Source organism: Eucalyptus grandis, chromosome 3, assembly GCF_016545825.1.
Source record: "Eucalyptus grandis isolate ANBG69807.140 chromosome 3, ASM1654582v1, whole genome shotgun sequence".
NCBI lineage: Eukaryota > Viridiplantae > Streptophyta > Magnoliopsida > Myrtales > Myrtaceae > Eucalyptus > Eucalyptus grandis.
The window spans coordinates 19,352,923-19,372,705 of NC_052614.1; the positions used below are offsets into that span (position 1 = coordinate 19,352,923).

Below are 19,783 nucleotides of genomic sequence, written 5' to 3' on the forward strand. Positions count from 1 at the left end.
TATGTTGGTTGGTAGATCTCGACATCACATTCTCGAAGTCTTACCGACTCGTTTTGTAGGCCCGCCGCGCGGCGAATCATTTCGTAGCGCAGGAAAAATTGGCTTCTGCTAATTCGGGAGTGGTGACCGATCAGGGTAGCGTACGGCTCCCGGCATCATTCGTTCTTCTTCCCGTTTGCCCGTGATTAAGCACGAACAGCTCCTTCTCCGTCTCTCTCTTCCTTCTGGGGTCCAATCTCTCGGACCGGCGTCGATGGTGCTGGAAAGACCCGAGGACGAGGAGAAATGGCTGGCCGAAGGGATCGCCGCCATCCAGCAGAACGCCTTCTACATGCATCGCGCCCTGGTACTCTCTCGCCGCCCCGTCTCCGAACTCCTCCTCCCCCTTCCCCTCCGATCGCCGCCGCCGCCGCCGCCGCCGCCGTCGCGTCGGGGTGTCGTTTAAAAACCTGGCTTTCTGATCTCGCTGTTCTCGCTCGATCCTTTCTCGTTTCAGGACGCCAACAACCTGAGAGAAGCTCTCAAGTACTCGGCCCTGATGCTGTCCGAGCTCCGGACTTCGAATCTCTCTCCCCACAAGTATTACGATCTCTGTACGTCCTCTCTCGATCTCTCTGTCCCCCTCCCTGGACTTGCTGGCGTGGAGTGATTCTGTTGCTATCGAAATTGCTCTCTTTCGATGTGGTTCGGTAGATTCTGAACTTGGAAGGCGATTGAGCAAGGTGTGCTCGTTTGGTTTGGTTTCGTTTTGTCGGTGATTTAGCCGTTTTTCGGTTTGGTTGACCACTAGATATGAGAGCTTTCGATGAACTGAGGGGGCTGGAGATGTTCTTCAGGACGAGGGCAGGCACGGCGTTTCCATAGTCGATTTGTATGAGCTCGTGCAGCATGCTGGCAACATATTGCCCCGACTGTAAGTGACAGGAATGTGCATAAACGCCATTTGGTTGGCAAAGCTTTTTGATTATGGCCTCATTCTTCTCTTCTGCTTTTCCATTCTTTTTGGGCGGAACTTCTTTCTTTTGGTTATTTGTGTCTTCTCAGCTTTGCTATAACGTGTTTGTTTTGATTTGCTGACCATACGAATTTAATCCATGATCTTCATAACTGAATTTAGCTGTTACAGCATGGTAGCTTCTGGTGTGTGGTTTAACCTTCTCTACCCCTGCAATCCATCTACAAACCCTTTTTATGAGTAGCCATGATGTATTAAGTCAGGTGATTATTGGAAGTTGTTAAGTGTGAGAAAAAAGCATTAGCTCATACTGTCCTTTGCATGAGCTGGAGTAGTCCCAATTTGATAGAGAGATCGATTATCGGCCGATATATAAGTGAGCCCCACCCTGAAAGGCCACCACCTCTACCTCTAGTGCTCCTTGGGGGCTTGGCCCACATGAATCGGGCTGAGTCGTTATAAACAATATCTGAGCAGTGCACCAGCCGAAAGTGTGGGATTACCCTACCTGAAATTTATAGTGGTACATAAGTGCGCAACCCACCACCAAAAGGCACTACCTTTAATACTTCGTGGATTGGTAGCCAGAAAAAATAAAGTCTGGATGTTTGTAATATGCATGAAGGTGGCATTGACATTCTATTTCACACAATGACCATGTGGATCAGAGAACTATGTCTGAGTGCGATTTGTTTCGCACCATGTACGCAAATCAATCTATTCATAGCATGTATGTTAATCAATCACACTTCACTGTATTGCCAGAGAAGAATGCCAATCAAGATTCTCATATGAAATGACCCTTAATTCCAGGAGTTGATGTTGCCTCATCCAATGCACTTGTTACATCTGCAGTAACTTTTTCTTTATTATGACGCTTCGTTTCTAACTCCATGGGAATGTATCTTTTTTCTCGATGACATTTCTGTAGCTGTATTACTATCTTCATCTTGTTATGTGTATCCTTCACTCACACTTAGATCACATAATTGTTTCCCTGCCAATGTCTTCTGAGTGCATTTTGAGCTTTTATCTTGGAATTTCAGCTATCTCCTATGTACTGTGGGATCTGTGTACATCAAGTCCAAGGAAGCACCTGCCAAGGATATCCTTAAAGATCTTGTTGAGATGTGCCGTGGTGTTCAGCATCCAATACGGGGCCTGTTTTTAAGAAGTTACCTATCTCAAGTCAGTAGAGATAAGTTACCTGACATTGGTTCTGAATATGAAGGGTATGAGTACTTGTTCTATGCTTTTCCACTTCACATTCAAGTTCATTAATAGGACCAGCCTTCTCTTCCTGGATACAGATCTGCATGCGAGACAGGCTGACATTATGATGAGGCTTGTACTCTAATAGGCAAATATATTGGTATCTGCTCGCTTAATGAAAAAGTCACAAAATACATGTTAATCACGGATGCTCTATTTCTTATTTCTGTCCCTTGTTGGTTCTGTTCAAGGTGGAGATTGACTCTTCAAGAAAGTACGAAGAGACAAAGAATCATGTCTGAGTTTGTACTTGTAGTGAAATTTCACTAAGATGCAAACTTTTTCTTCCTTCCTTCCTTTCTTCTTCCCATCAGGATAATGTGGTCAGATTTGATGCATTCTCTCTGTATACTGTGTTTGGCAAGCTTGTAGTTCAATAGTACTTCTTCTACATACATTGAGTTGTTTATCGGTAATTAAATCCTCTTATAGATCCAAACTATAGAATACATCTAGTGCTGAGGTATTGTGGCTCTATTAGTTTTGCCTCATAGTTATATCTTTTCTGGGAACGTCAGTTGCTTCATATATCCTTATGTGGTATATAGTGGTATATAGTAACAAATTGGACATGATTGGTGATTGGCTACAAGTCAATCGTCTTGATCAGTTGGCCTCTTGATTTATCAGCTTTCATGTCAACCTGCAGAGGTGGCGACACTGTTATGGATGCTGTTGAATTTGTGCTGCAAAATTTTACTGAAATGAATAAGCTTTGGGTTCGCATGCAGCATCAGGTGAACCTTGCTCATCCTTATGATATACTTCAATGACATTTATGGTGCCATGGTCTCTGCAATTACATGCTACAAGTGAATCATGAAATTATAATTTTTTTGGCATGTAGGTTTTATGGTGCTTGTCTGTCATTCATTGTCTTTGGTGATCCTGGGTTGAGGCATTCAATTTGACATTCTAGTCGCAGGGTCCTGGTCGGATTAGAGAGAAGCAGGAAAAAGAAAGGAGTGAGCTTCGTGATCTTGTAATAACCTGACATTGTCTCCATCCAAGGTTCAGCTCTGTTATATTAAGACACATAAATTAACCATGACTAATTTTCGCAGGTAGGGAAAAACCTCCATGTTCTTAGTCAGATAGAGGGTGTGGATCTTGAAATATACAAAGAAACTGTTCTTCCTGGGGTCTTGGAGCAGGTATCATGATTGATTATAGGCATTGACTATTATTTTCATTCTGGTTACTGACTTTGAATTTTGTTTCTTCCAAAGCTTGGATCATAGTCTTTGATAATATCATGATAAAATTGTCTTTGAACAGGTTGTCAACTGTAAAGATGATCTTGCCCAGTATTATCTGATGGAATGCCTGATCCAGGTCTTCCCAGATGTATACCATTTGCAGACCCTTGAGGCGTTATTGGGTTCTTGCTCTCAGCTTCAGGTGGGCAGCTCTTTGTATACTTACCTTATTGATTTTATTAGCATGTTTGTTGCTATGAATAGAACACAGCATCTTGCCATCACCACCGCTGCTGCTATGATGACATTGCTTCTACCACCTTTTCCCTTATCCATCTGTATTGACTCTATTTCTCGCAAAATTGAACTTAAATGAAGATTACTTATGTATTTGAAAACGAGTTTACTGTTGCGAGACTGGCATAGAGTTCCTGGTCGATTATTTCAGTGTAGCAGTCATACTATTACAGTTTCCATGAGACTTGCCTGAACATCCAGATCTTTTAGCCAGTAAAAACAACTATTGCATAGGAAGATCAAAGTATCACTAAATTGGATGGGAAGCTTGCCAGCTTTGCAATTGGGGGCTAGTTCTATCAGAACTTTGAATTCACTGATGAGTATCAGAACTTCCTTTCAACTGGCTCTATGGCAGTGCGAAATTGTCAGTATCAATTTACATGCTCATTTTAAGATACAAAAAAAATTTCCTTTCAAACTGGCTCTTTATTACTGCCAAATTGCAAATATTATTTACAGCTCATCTTAAGATATAAAACAGTGGATCTTGGAAAAACGATGGCTTATTTATTTGTTCTCTAAAAGAAAGAGAAACTTGACCTCTCCTGTGGTCATCCTGCACTGAGCAGTATACTTTCAAGTTTTTCCTTTCCTTTCCTTTCCAACTGATATTATGCAGGGCTGTGTGGTAGAGCTTCTCATAAGTAGGTATTTGTCATCTTCAAGAACCCATTAGTACGATATAATTAATGCTGCTAGTCGTCGAAGAAAGATAAACTGATAGATCCCGTAGAGATTTGAACTTTTATTCTTTCATTCATCTGACTTAGTTTTGGTACTCAGCCAACTGTTGATGTCAAGATGCTGCTGTCTCAGTTGATGGATAGATTGTCAAATTATGCTGCCTCAAGCCCAGATGTAAGTTAGCTTAACAAAAGCTTGTGCAGATCTTCTTTCCCCAACTTTATTGACATTTTCTTCGGTTATTGTCAGGTATTACCAGAATTTCTGCAAGTGGAGGCATTTGCTAAGTTGAGCAGTGCCATTTGGAAGGTGAAAAGCTAAGTTTGTGTCCTGAAGGAAATTCAGGCATCAGTTTCTTGTAAAGATCCCAAAATTCAATTCATGATAGTTCTTTTAGCTGTTCTGAGCTTACACCAAGCTGCAGAATCTTCCCAAATTTTAGGTAGTCATATGGAAAATATAGATCTGGATTTCAAAGGACATTAAGACTTTATGAGAGTAGCTGAACAATTAATCACAAAAACAAATTTAGGGATATAGTGCCAGTGGCCGTTAAAAAATTCACCCAAACTTAATGCTCTTTCTTTTGCAAACTATCCCTTAAGTATTCGTTTTGACAATAGTTGGTCTTCATCCTCATTTAGGTGAATTTGAGTAGTGTGTTTTGGATGGCTACTTCCTGGTTGGAACCCAAGATTTGCAGTTATATTTTACTTAAATTTCTTGAACTTCTCCCATTATATGCTTCACATGGAAGAAACACTATCAGCATGTACTTAATATGAGGTCTAGGGTAGGGACCAGTTGATTCTAAATGATTATTGAGGGAATTAGATGTTCTAATGTATAAAATTTGGGACTAAAATTGAAGTGGAAGTTGATAAATGGGGAGGCAAACAAAAACAGAGAGATTCGAGCAAAGGACCTATTTTGATACTATGCAAAATATAAGGGATGACAGTAAATTGATTTGAAAGCTTAGGCTATTACATGAAAGCATTCTTTTTTATACTTAAATGAGGTAACTATAGGAAAGAATTTATCCTAGTAAGGATGTATTCTAGAACATGTAACTGCTAATTGCATGTACTTGTTTGAGTTTGACAAGAATGCATTGAAACAGCGAACAAATATGTGGAGACGAAGGATTCATATTGCTTGAGAGCACTAGATTACAACTTTAAAAGTCTGAGTAACCATATAATCCAAGCTTATAGGAAATACCTAGAGCAAACCAAATCTAGGTCTTCTCTATTTCCTTCAATGATTTTATGTCTTCGTGGAAAAATTTTGGAACTTAAAGTATGTAGGATCCAGGTTAACGAGTTACAATCTAATGGCAGGTTATAGATGCCCACACTGAGATGCCAGTTGTTGGAGCAATTTCTTTGTATGTTTCTCTTCTCACATTTACTCTCCGTGTACACCCTGATCGGCTTGATTATGTGGATCAAGTTCTGGTATGTGCTCTTCTGATACTTATTGGACTGATTTCAGTGACAATGGATCATGTCTTGAGATCATAATTCGTGTCACCATCAATTTAGAGAGGTATGTGGGCATGATCTATCAATTCTGTGAAAACTGTTGTGCAGGGAGCATGTGTTAAGAAGCTCTCTGGCAAACCAAAGCTTGAAGACAGAAGAGCAACAAAACAAATCGTTGCACTCCTGAGTGCTCCAATAGAGAAATACAATGATGTTGTCAGAGCCTTGACACTTCCTAATTATCCACGCGTCATGGAATACCTTGATAGTTTGACAAACAAACAAATGGCATTGGTTATAATTCAAAGCATCATGAAGAATAACACCTGCATCAAGGAGGCTGATAAGGTCTGTATCACCCTTTCGCTTTGTATTTCGTATTATGAATTTGTGACTAAATTCTGACTTTGGTTTGTAGGTTGAGGTGTTGTTTGAATTAATCGAAGGACTTGTTAAAGATGTGGAGGGAATAGCTGAGGATGAGGTACTGATAAGTATGTTATCATATTTTTATTTGCAAATTGTGTCAATAGGTATTGTTAAATAATGTTATTTGACATATATCTTTGTTTGTTCAACATTACTTCACTTCATGCTCTTTCCTGCTCACTTTTATCATATCAAACATTTACTGTAGCTTGATGAGGAAGACTTCAACGAAGAGCAAAATTCTGTTGCTCGCCTTATACATATGCTATATAACGATGACCCAGAAGAAATGCTTAAGGTAAATCATGTTCTGATGCATGTTTTATGCTAATTCTCTATGGTAATAATGACTTAGAGAGAAGAGTTATCTGTTATTGGTGTCTGCATATGTGCTTTTATGAAGAGGATGGGGATTTGACAGGAAGGGAGAATACTTGTCTTGTTTGTTAAGGACAAATGACATCACCTGGGAAATTTAAAAAAGTGGTCTGATCACGTCGCATGTGTACATCTTGGACTTGGAAAAGTTAGATTGTCTCATATCTGTTTGTGAATTACTGCCGTATATCTGTTAAGAGTTCCAGTTCAGGAACAATATTTTTTAACATTTCTATGGAAAAATTTCTTTCTGACTGATGAAGAAATCCTTTTGATAGTGTTTTACAGAGTTATGATGGTTAGCTTTATCATAGGGAGAAATGTGGTCTGGGTATCTTGAGTAGAGATTAGAACTGATCCTGATTAATGGGTTATTTAATTAAGTTTCATATGTTATTTATAATGTAACCAATACTTTTTAACTTCAAGCAACAATGGGTATCATCCAGTGTCCTCTGCTTTTATCATTGCTTAATGTTTCTTTGACCATGAAACAGCTGGTAATTGATTCCATAATTTTTCTAATTTGCAGATTATATGTGCGGTGCAAAAGCACATTATGGGTGGAGGTCCAAATCGCCTGCCTTTTACAGTTCCTCCGCTTGTTTTTTCTGCCCTCAGGGTATGCTTTATTTCCCCCTCTTGACTGACCTGTTGAAAACTTTTAATTGATTATCCACATGGAAAGTAGACAATGAGATCCGAAATGGATGAAAAGTTGTGGAAATAGAATCATCTGAGAATTGGTATGGTATGTTTCTTTATTCCTGCCCCCTTTCCATTTACTTTGTTGTTGGATTGCCCGTCAGTTAGACATTTATATTTATGTGAAGAAGGGGCTCCTCCAAAATAAGTAGCTTATATTAGTCACATTTGGGTTCTCTAACTGCTGATTTTCATCTCCTCTTTTAGCAGGTATTTGATGTGCATAAATTACTTATTAGAGGTCTAGAATTCAGTGTTTGATGGAGGAACAACTGGGTAATGGTATCACTACATCTGAAGCATAATTTACTAATTAGAGTCTAGATAATCTGTGTTTAAGATGAACTAGCAAACTGAATGCTGGTAAATAGACCTGCTTAGCTTCAGCCTTCAGCACTAACTTTTGAATCTGAGTTATTTTTGGTCTCTCATTTAACAACCTAAAGACAATGCATCCGTTAGGCAAAAGTTTCCAGGTTGCCATGAATTAATACTGCATTATGCATCCATTAGAGCTCTTTTATGATGAATATATCAGGAATTGTGAGGTAGAGTTTACTTTTGGCAGCATCATCTATTCCAATATAAAAAGGAGATGCATCATAGATGCTTAAACAAAACGTGTACGTGGCTCCCATTACTTTATCATATAAGGGGAGTTGCTACAACAGTCACAATCAAAAGCTTGATAAAGCCGATTGCTTGGAGTCATTACTTTATTGATGATTTACTCTTTCCATTTGTTAAAATTCCTTTCTCCCCTTTTGTCCCCTACCCACCTTCAGACAATATGAGCTCAGATTTTCTTTGCTTAAATATTCTCAACCGGCTGGATAGTTTGCTACGATAAATCCTATTATTTCTTTAGTTTTGTGACTGTACTCTGGCATCAATCTGAATATTCTGAACTGGAAGTGAATCAAGGCGACAGTTTTTTGTCAGCTTGCATTTCATGTAATCGGTGTTTTCCCCCTGTTGTATCCATGTAAGCGTGAGTTGGATTATGAGAAATATCTGTACTCTGGAGAGATATGAATATGATTTTTAAACCTGCTTGCTTGTATTTTCACTTTGTGATTCTGGAGAGGGGAGCATATACAAGGATAAATACTGCAACTTTTGAAGAATGTAAGCTTAAAATATTTATACTTACTAATTCTGTAAGAATGGAACAAATGATAACCCAAAGAGACTTATCCGGAGTAGTTGGCCATCTTCAGAGATTTAGGTCCAGCAGTTAGTCTTCAATTTTCACCTGGAAGTGTGTAGTTTGATCTTGAAAACTATATATTAACTGCGTGGGACATTGTGTTGCAATCTACAGTTGGTCAGGCAATTGCAAAGTCAAGATGGTGAAGTTGTGGGAGAAGAATTGCCTGCAACTCCTAGAAAACTTTTCCAGCTTTTGAGCCAGGTGTAGTTATTTAAGTTTGTTACTGCAACTCTTTGTAGGTCAAGTTACCTTGTTTTGCACATGGACTTTTTCATCTTTCCATTCTCTGTTTTTTGGCAATTTTAATATTTTAGTACTGAATGATTAAAACTCGAACAACCCCATACCTGGTCTCCTGCTTAGTATGAATTCGCATCCTAGGAGCCCATGCCCCCACTGTTCTAATTTTCACAACTCTGCTCTTCTTGCTTGCCCTGGCATAGTCGGGGAGGAACCAACCCCCCCCAAACCCAAAAAACACAAAAACCTTTCTAAGGATTGGTCAGCCTTCCCAGCTTGTTCCATATGACTTGTAGTGGTTTCGACCTCAGATGATCCATTGATAGCTCATTCTTCTTTACCACAAAATTGGACATTGTTGGGCAAAGTCTTTACTGGAACCATTTTCTAACATTATTATTGTTACCTTGCCTGCAGTTTTTTTTTTCTTTATTCTGCTAATTTTTTTGCAATTTTTTTCTCACCTATCATCACTTTTGTTTCAGATAATTGAGGCTCTTTCATCTGTACCATCACCTGAACTTGCACTAAGGTTATATCTGCAATGTGCAGAGGTATGCTATGACCTTCTCCTTTCCCCGTCCTCTTCTACCAAATGATGTGTAGTATGATTAAGTTCCTCATCAAGGTAGAAGAAAGAATTCCTTGCTTTTATTTTTGCTCAGAACTGAAAAGCTTTAATGCTTTAAACATCATATGCATTAGATTTTTCAGAAAGATATAGGTGACCCTAATTTTGATGACTTTCAAGAGAATTTATTCTATTTCTGAAATTACTGCAATGGGGATCACTTTTGTCGACATTACCTGACTGAAGATTTTAAAAGTGTTAGTGACCTGATTCAAGATAGAGCCAACATTGAATAACCGCTTTCGCGAGATACCCCAAAATTCTGTTTTTTTTCAAGTAATAAGCCTTTATCTAATTTGAGCCCTTGTCAGTGTCTAAATGAGTTCCATGTTAGTCTCGCCCTTTCACTTGCTATGTTTAGTCAGGAAAATAATGTCTCAGGCTTTCACATCATATGCATTAGATTTTTCAGAAAGATATAGGTGACCCTAATTTTGATGACTTTTAAGAGAATTTATTCTACTTCTGAAATTACTGCAATGGGGATCACTTTTGTCGACATTACCTGACTGAAGATTTTAAAAGTGTTGATGACCTGATTCAAGATAGAGCCAACATTGAATAACCACTTTCGTGAGATACCCCAAAATTCTGTTTTTTTCAAGTAATAAGCCTTTATCTAATTTGAGCCCTTGTCATTGTCTAAATGAGTTCCATGTTAGTCTCGCCCTTTCACTTGCTATGTTTAGTCAGGAAAATAATGTTTCAGGCTTTCAGATCATGTGCATAGATTTTGTACATCACTCTAATACTCATAATATTTTCCATTACAAAGAGACACTTGTGATTTCCTTATCAGTAATTGTGTGTAGTGGGAAACAAGGCTGTGCTATGTGCAACAATTTTAACTTTCAGTTTGCATTACTTTTTTGGCATTGCATGTGGAATGCTAGGCTGCCGGCGATTGTGATCTTGAACCAGTGGCTTATGAATTTTTTACCCAGGCTTTTGTACTATATGAAGAAGAAGTTGCGGTAATTGCTTTACACTGTTAATATGATTAGTTATGAGATTTCGAGTCTTTGAGTGACAAATGAGGAACTAAGACTGTATGCTTTGGACCCATTTTCTTTTGCAATATTTTTAAGGACTCCAAAGCCCAGGTTACAGCAATACATTTAATTATTGGGAGTCTCCAGCGGATGACTGTATTTGGTGTTGAGAATAGAGATACTTTAACACACAAGGCAACTGGGGTAATAATGCTTGTAGATTTTTCTGCTTCTTTCTCTAATTAAATTATTTATGTTATGGCCTAAATTTTCTCCCATGTCTGTCAGTATTCTGCAAAGCTTCTGAAGAAGCATGACCAGTGCAGAGCAGTTTATGCATGTTCCCACCTTTTCTGGGTCGACAATCACGAAGGCATTAAAGATGGAGAAAGGTGCCCGCTTCCCTACTTTTACCTTTTCACTTTTTTCAGCGTCTGTTGGGGACTTGTTCGTGTTTAAGCAAATAGGAAAAGGAAAAGGAATACTTGTGTCAATATTCTCCTTTGGGGGATTCATTTTTGCTATTGGATCAAGGAAGTTATTCCTTTGCTGGGATGACAGTATAATTTTCTTCATTGTATTTGACCTTCGTTAGTTTTGGGATGTGCTCCTCATTTCAAATGTTTTGCAAGAGCATGAAATTTTGGATATATTTCCTGTAACTGCAGGGTTCTACTTTGTCTTAAACGTGCTTTGAGAATAGCAAATGCAGCGCAACAGATGGCCAGCGTTACACGGGGTAGCGCTGGCCCAGTCACGCTTTTTGTCGAAATCTTGAACAAGTGAGTGAGATTTTAAAAATTTGCGGTCTTCTTTTTGGTTCCTTGGTGCAGTTGATGAGAATTTGTGTTTCAGGTACCTCTACTTTTTCGAGAAAGGCAACCCACAGGTCACAAGCTCTGCAATTCAGAGCCTGGTTGAGCTAATAAAGAACGAGATGCAAAGCGATTCCACAACCCAGGATCCAGCTTCAGATACATTCTTTGTCAGCACAGTTCGGTACATCCAATATCAAAAAGAGAAGGGAGGCATGATGGGCGAGAAGTACGAGCCAATTAAGGTGTGATCTCCAGTTGAATCGTAGATGATATATTCAAAACACAATGCGGGCACGCGTGTGATTCTTTTGGCCGGGGCACATGTTTTTGGGGAAGAAGAAGCCTGACCAGAGTTTTGGCATGGACTCTTCAAGAAAAGAGGTGGCTTGGTTTGCTTCGACATAGATTATGATGGTCGGGGAAAAATAAGTTATTTGGTTCAGATCAACAAGTGGTTTACTGTAATTCGAATGTGAATGAGATAAACACGCCTCTCTTGTACAGCTATTCTTTTGTTCTTTTAGACCTTTTCGTTCCCCGTGAGGCAAGATTTCTTTGTGTTTTCGCTTGAGTTACATTACATGCATACCCATTTTCCCTTCTTGCTTTGACGAAAAACCAAACACGTTACCTCCAAGAAAACAATAAATAAATAACGACGACAGCTATAAACAATCGAGATTTTGTGCTGTTGGTAGTGCTGGCTAGCGTATAAAAAGCGATATGCTTTTGAGTTTTATTGAACAAATCAAGAAAATTACTTAACCAATTACACTGCCAATAAAGCTATAATGTAATCAGGTTTTTTGACCTGTGCATGCATCTTCTTATGCCCTGGACAAATTACTCAGGACTTCTACTCAGAGGCTAAACAATTCTTAATGAGAGACGTATTCAAGCTCACCAGTAGGTTTTGGCTACTATCTTATCTGTTAGGCTTCAATAACTCGATAATCGTTGCCTCGCCACATGCTGGCTAAGAAATTGCTTCCAGGTTCTTCTCCTCCTGTTGCAGGCTGACCAATTTCTTGTAGGGTCCACTGGGTTTCGCAATGAGCTGGTCGTGACGGCCTATTTCTGCTACCCTGCCATTTTGCAGCACGGCGATTCTATTGGCGTCTCGGATGGTCGTCAGCCTGTGCGCCACTAAGATCGTCGTCCGGCCTTTCATGAGCTTATCAAGAGCGTCTTGGACCAACTTCTCCGACGACGTGTCCAAAGCACTCGTCGCTTCGTCCAGGAGGAGGATTGAAGGGTCCTTCAGGATTGCCCTTGCTATGGCCACCCTCTGCTTCTGTCCTCCCGACAATTGCACTCCCCCTATTGCCGACGTTTGTTTGGTACCCTTCCGGCATCGTGCTGATAAACTCATGGGCATTCGCCGCTTTGGCCGCTTCCATCACCTCTATTTCCGAAGCTTCTGAATTTCCGTACTTTATGTTCTCATATATCGTCGTGGCGAATAATGCCGGTTCCTGCTGGACCAAACCTATCCTTAACCTTAGCTGTCTCAAGTTCAGGGATTTTATATCACAGCCATCTATAAGAACTGATCCAGAGGTGGGGTCATAAAATCTCATCACTAGGGAGATCACCGTACTCTTTCCCGACCCACTTTGTCCCACCACCGCAAGACTCTTCCCCGCCGAAACTTTCAAATTCAAATCTTCGAAGATGCGTACATCCGGCCTGGCCGGATACCTAAAACTGACGCTCCTGAATTCTATATTTCCTCGGACCGTGAGCACCATTTTCGACATGTGGCTGTAAGGATGTATGGCAGTCTGCCTCTTGAGGACACGGAAAACTGACCCTAGCGCTTGCTTGCCCTTCACAATGTCTGGCGTGAGAGCCAGGGTCTCTGCAACGGCTAGTGCAGTAACTATCAAAACCATGAAGGATTTGATGATGTCTCCAAAGTTGGATTCCCTGTGCTTGATTAGAACGGAAGCATACCAAAGGCCGAGTGAGTAGGAACAGAATGCAAAGAACTGTGATATGCCAAAGCCGAACCCCGATATGTGCCCTCGGATAAGTGCTTGCCGGTTTGGTTGGGCTAATTCAGAAGCAAACTGATCTGAGATCCGGTCTTCAGCACCAAACGCAGCGACGGTGCGAATGTTTGCAATTGCTTCACGTGCCAATGAAGTGGCCCGAGAATAGGCAGTGCTGTAGTCTCCTCCGAATCCCTTAAGAAATAATTGCTGCATTTTTTTGGGGGGCCATGCAAGGACACACTCAAGAAGTTATTTTGAGCACTCAACAGTCTTGAAAGCAAAACATCAGTTGGCGGAATGGGATGAGCTGAATTCGGTCGACAAGTTCATTTTGGCCTATTTGACAGATGATGAATTCACGCAAGCAACCTCTATCATTATTTAGGATGGTTTCAGAAATTTACCTCAGTTATTGATGCTCCAACAAGGAGAGGGAAGGAAGCAATGACAACAGCTGCTATCCGCCAGCTTAATTTGAAGGCAATGACAAATGCCGTCACTGTGAGTGCTACATTCTGCGTAATGGTCGATAGACGGTCGGCCAGTGCACTCCGCACCAGTGTTGCATCTGCTGCTAAAATTGTTGTTAGGGAACCGGTGCTATTCTCATCCAAATCAAACCACCCAATCTCGTTGGTGAGGATAGCTGCATTAAAGGTAATGCATTATTCCAAGATAGTCTTTAATTGAATTGATCTGATGAATGGAAATACTTATGAAGCCTAGTGAAGTTCATTTTTGTATTGATTTGATTATCTGGATCTGAAAGTAAAATTTTCAAATTATTCTACAAATCAAGTTAGCTGAAGCAAAAGAACCTGAGAACATCAATGAGCGAACACGGGTTGTGAGGCGCTCCCCCATCAGTGTGTAGAAGAAATGCTGTATCAAGTAAATCGGCATGGTAATAGCAGCTACTCCGACAAATAAGAGTGCAATCCGATCGACCTCTTGCTTAGCACGATGAGCATCAGGTGAATAAAACGCAGACAAGATGTGGGTGATCCCAATCGCAAATAGAGGAGCTTCCATGCCTGCCAGGACCGCACCAACCGACCCGAGCAATGCAAAGGCCATTCAGGGGCATTCAGTTTTAACAGCTCCAGATTGATACCGAGGGAGCAGTGTCCGTTGGGGGAATGTTTTGGTAAATCCTCTGTGGCAGTGTAGTGTGCTCACTGTTAAAACTTCCTCGGAAGCTAGAATTTGCAGAAGAATCCGAGCGACATAGTGAGCTCGATTGAGTGTCATTTTCAGTTAACTGTAAGCTCACAAGGGTCGCGTACTCGCCTCCTTAGATAACAACTCTGAATGGTTTCCACTTTCAACGACCTGGCCGTTTTCAGGACAACGATACAATCAACATCTCGGACTGTGGATAAGCGGTGTGCAATGATTATTGTTGTCCTGTTCGTCATTATTCTGTCAAGTGCTTCTTGGACAACAAGTTCCGATTCTGCGTCAAGGGCACTGGTCGCCTCATCCAAAAGTAGTATCTTTGGGTTCCGTAGCACAGCTCTTGCAATGGCAATCCTCTGCTTCTGTCCTCCAGAAAGTTGGGTTCCTCCCTCTCCCACCTGAATTAATGTTAGTTGTCATGTATCATTCACTTGAAGCAATTACCAAGTGACAGTCTGGACAGAAAAAAGGGTACTATCCGGTGCCGTGGACTCATCAGATGAAATATACTCCCATATTCTATGGAGGCCAGGCAAATTGGAAAAGTATAGGTAAGCAACTTTCTATGCACATACTTCAGTGACTGCATTTGATGACTGAAGGGAAACTCCATTTATGAGAGGAAGGTTTCTCGTGTTTTTCCCATGTAAAGATGTTTCATTCGTTCCGCTCAAAGGGACTCTGAAGTGGAGCTCCCATAAATAATAATCTTCTGGATGTAAATGTTAGAAAAAAGAGGTAGTTTGATTACTTTCGAGTAGGAGATGGATCGGGTGGTTCTCAGGATTTGACTTGACAGAATAGGTTGCCTCTACAGAGCGAGCAGTGGAAATGACTGAACATTTTAAAAGCAAAAGGGAATATCTTGTCTGTTAAAAGTTAGAACGTGGATAATGGCTGCACCATCAGCAAAGTGAACTTAAATGTTGAAACCTTTAGTCTGCAGCTCTTCCAGAGAGACGAGCTCTGATAATCAGAGGAACGCACCTGAGTGTAATAACAATCGGGAAGCTTTTGGATGAAGGAATGTGCATTTGAAGCTTTAGCAGCTTCTACGAGTTGCTCCGTTTTAGCATCTGCTTTACCAAATAGAATGTTATCGGCTATAGTAGTGGCAAACAGTGCTGGCTCTTGGCTAACCAATCCCATTTGCTCTCTCAGCCATTTTAGTTGAAGAGTCTTGAGATCATGTCCGTCAAGCAGAATTTGGCCTACAAGCATCGTAACCGACAGATTGATTTGATTAGCCATCAGTGATAAAGAGTTTTGACCATATGACGATCAGTGTAAAATTTGGCTTAAACTAACTGCATGATGATAGATACCTGAAGTTGGGTCATAGAACCGTTGTACCAAGGAGATTATGGTACTCTTTCCAGAACCACTCGGACCAACAATCGCTATGCTCTTTCCGGCCCCAATGGTGAAGCTCAAATTCTCAAATACCATGTTGGGACGGGATGGATAAGCAAAGCAGACCTCACGAAATTCAATTTCTCCAGCTACTTCTGACAATTTCGTTCCTTCATCAGATCCCTTAGACGGCTTATTATCCGTTTGTATCATGCTAATGATGTTGGCAACAGCCGCCTGCCCTTTTGCAATGGCAGCAAGGTTTGGGGCAGCTTGACCCAGCGCACTGCAAAGATGAAAGTACTTAATCTTATCAGAAGAAACAATGAACAGTGTACTGAGAAAACTGGAGGCCGGATGTTACCAACGGTGTGCTAGACTTACAAACCACTAAAGATAACGTTTATGATGGTCGTGAATGCTTTCCCTCCATTTGTATGGTGGTGCCGGACGAGAATGCTGGCATACCACAGAAGCAATGCCCAAGCACAGAATAAGAGAGCATATGTAAAGCCGACACCCATTCCTTTGGCAAAACCGCTCTTCTTCCCCAGTTTTAGTGCAACTTTAAGTGACTTAGAATATGCTTGGACTGCTTTGTCCTCCCTACAAAAAGAGTATACCGTTCGAATCTGCGAGATAACCTGATCCATGCAAAGTGGAGTAGAAAGAGTTGCTCCTTCAGTTACTTTAATCAACTTGTGGGGTGAAGTAAGCAGCTAAGTAAAACATAATTTGAGTTTTAGGAGGAGAGGTTGGGTGAAGCGTCTGAAACAGAATTTTTCATTATTTGGATTGAAAAAAGAAGACAATGCTATTGCTTACTAAGAGAAACACATTCATTGGTAAAGCTAGTGTCTACCTCTTCCGCAACCTTCCCTGCTTCAGCATATGCAGCTTCACCTTTCTCTGATAGAGAAGACATGATAATAGTATAAGCTCCTCCGGCAAATGCTATCAACGGAACAACAGCCAAGGTCAGAAGCGTGAGCTGCCACACCGACGTAAATCCGACAGCAAATCCTACGATGAATTGCGAAAGGTAACGCAGAGCATGGCCTGTCTGCAGTGCATAAAAGGAATAAGTTGTGGAAGTGTACCCTTATCGCAACAGGGATTGAGAATACAGATACGAATGCAGATTTCTTTCGTCATATACCTTGTCGCCGATTGCATCTTGTACTAGTATTGCATCGCTTGTAATGTGGTGAAGAATGTTACAGTCCTTAGCTTCTGTATCAAAAAAGTTGATGTCTTTCCTAAGAACTGCCTGCAGATACTTAAGCCGCAAACGAGCTGTTTGCCTCTCCCCGGTTTGCGTCCACAATGCAACACCTAAAGACTTATATGACCAGGAATTAAGCTCAGATAGGGATGGATTATTGGAATTTGTTCGGTTGAAAGAACAAAATTCATCCATAACAAGCTTGATGCATACCTATCCATGCCGATGCGAACACGATGACTCCTAGATACACGAGGTACAGAGCATCCTGCAAAGTTATAAGGATGTCAGATGCATGCGTCTGGCCTTTTGACGATGTATTAGCTTGCAAAAGAAAGCATCAATTTAAACCTGTAAACTCCTAAGAAAACTGGTTACTTTATTCTCTCATAAATCTATTCGAAAGCATGGCTGATCGCACTGGTCTCTACTCCGAGGAGAATGAAGCCAGACTGCCACGCGTTACCTCAGAAACGCGCGAAGACAATCCGTGGGGATCGGAAGACAGCTTGCCGAGAGAATCGATCATCCGGCCAAACAGAACGAAGAACACAGGGAGCGCGGCACCGTGGATGCACGCACCGGCGCTTCCGAAGAACATCAAAACGCAATCAATCTTGTCGGCAGCCACAAACAAGCCGAAGAAGGAAGTGCTCGGCTTCTCCTTCTCCTTCTCCTTCTCCTGCTCCTTAGTTGGTTCCGGCAGCGTCGGAATCCGATCATCACGAACCGGGTCATTTGCAGGCTCGCGCTCAAGCTCAGGTGCTTTCATGATCGCTCAACGACGACGACAGCGGGCACAGAGGATTTGAAATGCAGAGCTTCAGGAGACGAGAGCAGAGCATGAGAAAGAGCTCACTTTCGTGGTCATGGGCGGCTCGTGCGAGGAGGGGAGGGGGTGAAACGTCACAGGTCAGATTTCCCGCCAATAAATGCAGACAGGAAATAGTTGGCCAACCAAAAACCCGGCTTCATTACTACCTGCAGCTTCGAGAGAGAGACAGACAGATAGACAGAGAGGATGAGAATGTAGAAGACGAAGAGCGATTGGCTGGCGAGAGAGTGTCATACCCATGAAGCTTCGATCAGTTGGGTTTTGCCGCTTCTGCACAGAGCTTTTCCGGCTATGGAGGTCCCTCGTATTCAGTGTGGTCCCTCTGTCTTTTTCCAGGGGACATGTGCCCGATCGAAACCATCGACTACGATGTTGCGGGCTTTCAGCAGACCCACATGATATCATGTTCACATACATGTCAAAACTTCTCTAGAATCACTACTTCATGGGCTCAACTAGGAATCTATATAGATGTATAATTTCCCTAAGAAGTGAAAGTCCGGTGCATGGCATGATTGAAATCGGAGTTCAGTGGCCGGTTTGATTAAAAGTGCTGAATGTGGATCGTCTTAGCCATCGGATCACAAAGCCATGAACCCGTTCTGCTCGGTGTATATGTCTTGATAGAGTTGCAATTGAAGCAATGTACCACGAACATGTACTAACAAACTTTATCGTTTTGAATTATACAATTGACTTGATTTTGGATAGAATGGGTCATTTAGACGATATTGGTTTCAAATCCTCCATTCTAGAGGGAGAGGTTCGAAATGACACGAGGCGTGCAATTGTACATCTCTCTCATTGTGTATTAATGGAGAGTATACTTACGTTTCAAGGCATGTTGCATCTATGTCATGTAAAACGAGGCAACCCCAGATCACCGTGGTATGGTGATGGACAGAAGTAGAACCAAGCCCAACCAGCAATTTGCATACATGGATTGGAGGCTCAGGAATTCTCGTCGGTCCATTTAGGCGCCATGGAAAATGTGAGCCAAGCGTAGTCAAGTTAGCTAGTGTCATTTATTACGGATGCATCATTGTGAGCTGTAGGACAGCTAAGTCTTGTGGCATTGACGACTCATCCACCGAAGGTAATTACTTCGGGTCAGCGTCTCGACTGACCGTACAATTTGTCATGAATTTGGGTTTGGTCAGAATTTATTTGTAGAAACTTAGGTGACTATGATATTGGCCTTTTCAGGCTAGCCCTTTTCCCATTCCAATGTGAAAACTCAATTAGTAAAAAGGACGAAATTCTAGGAAATAGGCAATTTCACGGCGATTTGTCACATGACGTACGGAAGAACAAGATTGTTCTTAGCAAAGGAGGGAGGGGAAGTTAGGATACGTAGAACCAAACGTCTAAAGGTGGCCTGACCGATCCCTCGTCCCTATGGAATGTTACTGGATCAGTCCGAACTGAGAACATAAGGGAGGTGGCTTGATCAATCCCTTGTCCCAATCGAATGTTATCGAGTTTGTCCGAATTGAGAACATGAGGGAGGATCCGAAGTGGGTACTTCAATGTGGGATCGAAACAGCATCTCTATACACGCATCAACTCGTGGGGCGAGATGCAAGAGGTGAGGGGTCAAACTCCTCGCCTCGTAGATCCCAAGTGGGTACTTTGCCACAGGGCTTAGAGCCCAGTGGTTTATTACCACATTATTATTCAAATGTGCTGTTGAGGTTTAAGTTTCGTCATGGATAAATTACCTCCAATTAGACCTGTCAAAATGGATCATAAACCTATTTTTTAGCCTATGTTTGATTGATTGAATTGTTAGATGGGATAGTTATATTCACTAAATGAATTATAAATTGGTTTAGAATGATAAATCCTAATATAATATAGGTGTTAAAGGGGTTCGCAACTTATTTAAACT

General features: G+C 41.3%; 2 protein-coding genes across 2 annotated transcripts; one reads left to right on the top strand and one right to left on the bottom strand.

Moving 5' to 3' along the window:
• Positions 1-61: 61 nt before the first annotated feature.
• Positions 62-11,878, top strand: LOC104456647 (vacuolar protein sorting-associated protein 35B). Its single transcript, XM_010071499.3, is given in 23 exon segments — positions 62-346; positions 497-593; positions 791-832; positions 835-913; positions 2,002-2,187; positions 2,877-2,964; positions 3,147-3,209; positions 3,292-3,381; positions 3,506-3,628; positions 4,510-4,584; positions 4,660-4,719; positions 5,754-5,870; positions 6,006-6,245; positions 6,316-6,381; positions 6,535-6,624; positions 7,237-7,326; positions 8,734-8,823; positions 9,348-9,416; positions 10,387-10,467; positions 10,582-10,689; positions 10,774-10,877; positions 11,154-11,267; positions 11,341-11,878. Coding segments are annotated over 23 exon segments (2,376 nt in total). The 5' UTR covers positions 62-253; the 3' UTR covers positions 11,552-11,878.
• A 130-nt stretch (positions 11,879-12,008) lies between these two features.
• Positions 12,009-18,139, bottom strand: LOC104456649 (ABC transporter B family member 13). Its single transcript, XM_010071501.3, is given in 15 exon segments — positions 12,009-12,621; positions 12,623-13,507; positions 13,705-13,946; positions 14,119-14,373; positions 14,376-14,468; positions 14,471-14,596; positions 14,599-14,640; positions 14,643-14,877; positions 15,467-15,690; positions 15,805-16,118; positions 16,217-16,476; positions 16,695-16,895; positions 16,992-17,167; positions 17,271-17,325; positions 17,524-18,139. Coding segments are annotated over 15 exon segments (3,756 nt in total). The 5' UTR covers positions 17,830-18,139; the 3' UTR covers positions 12,009-12,279.
• Positions 18,140-19,783: the final 1,644 nt, after the last annotated feature.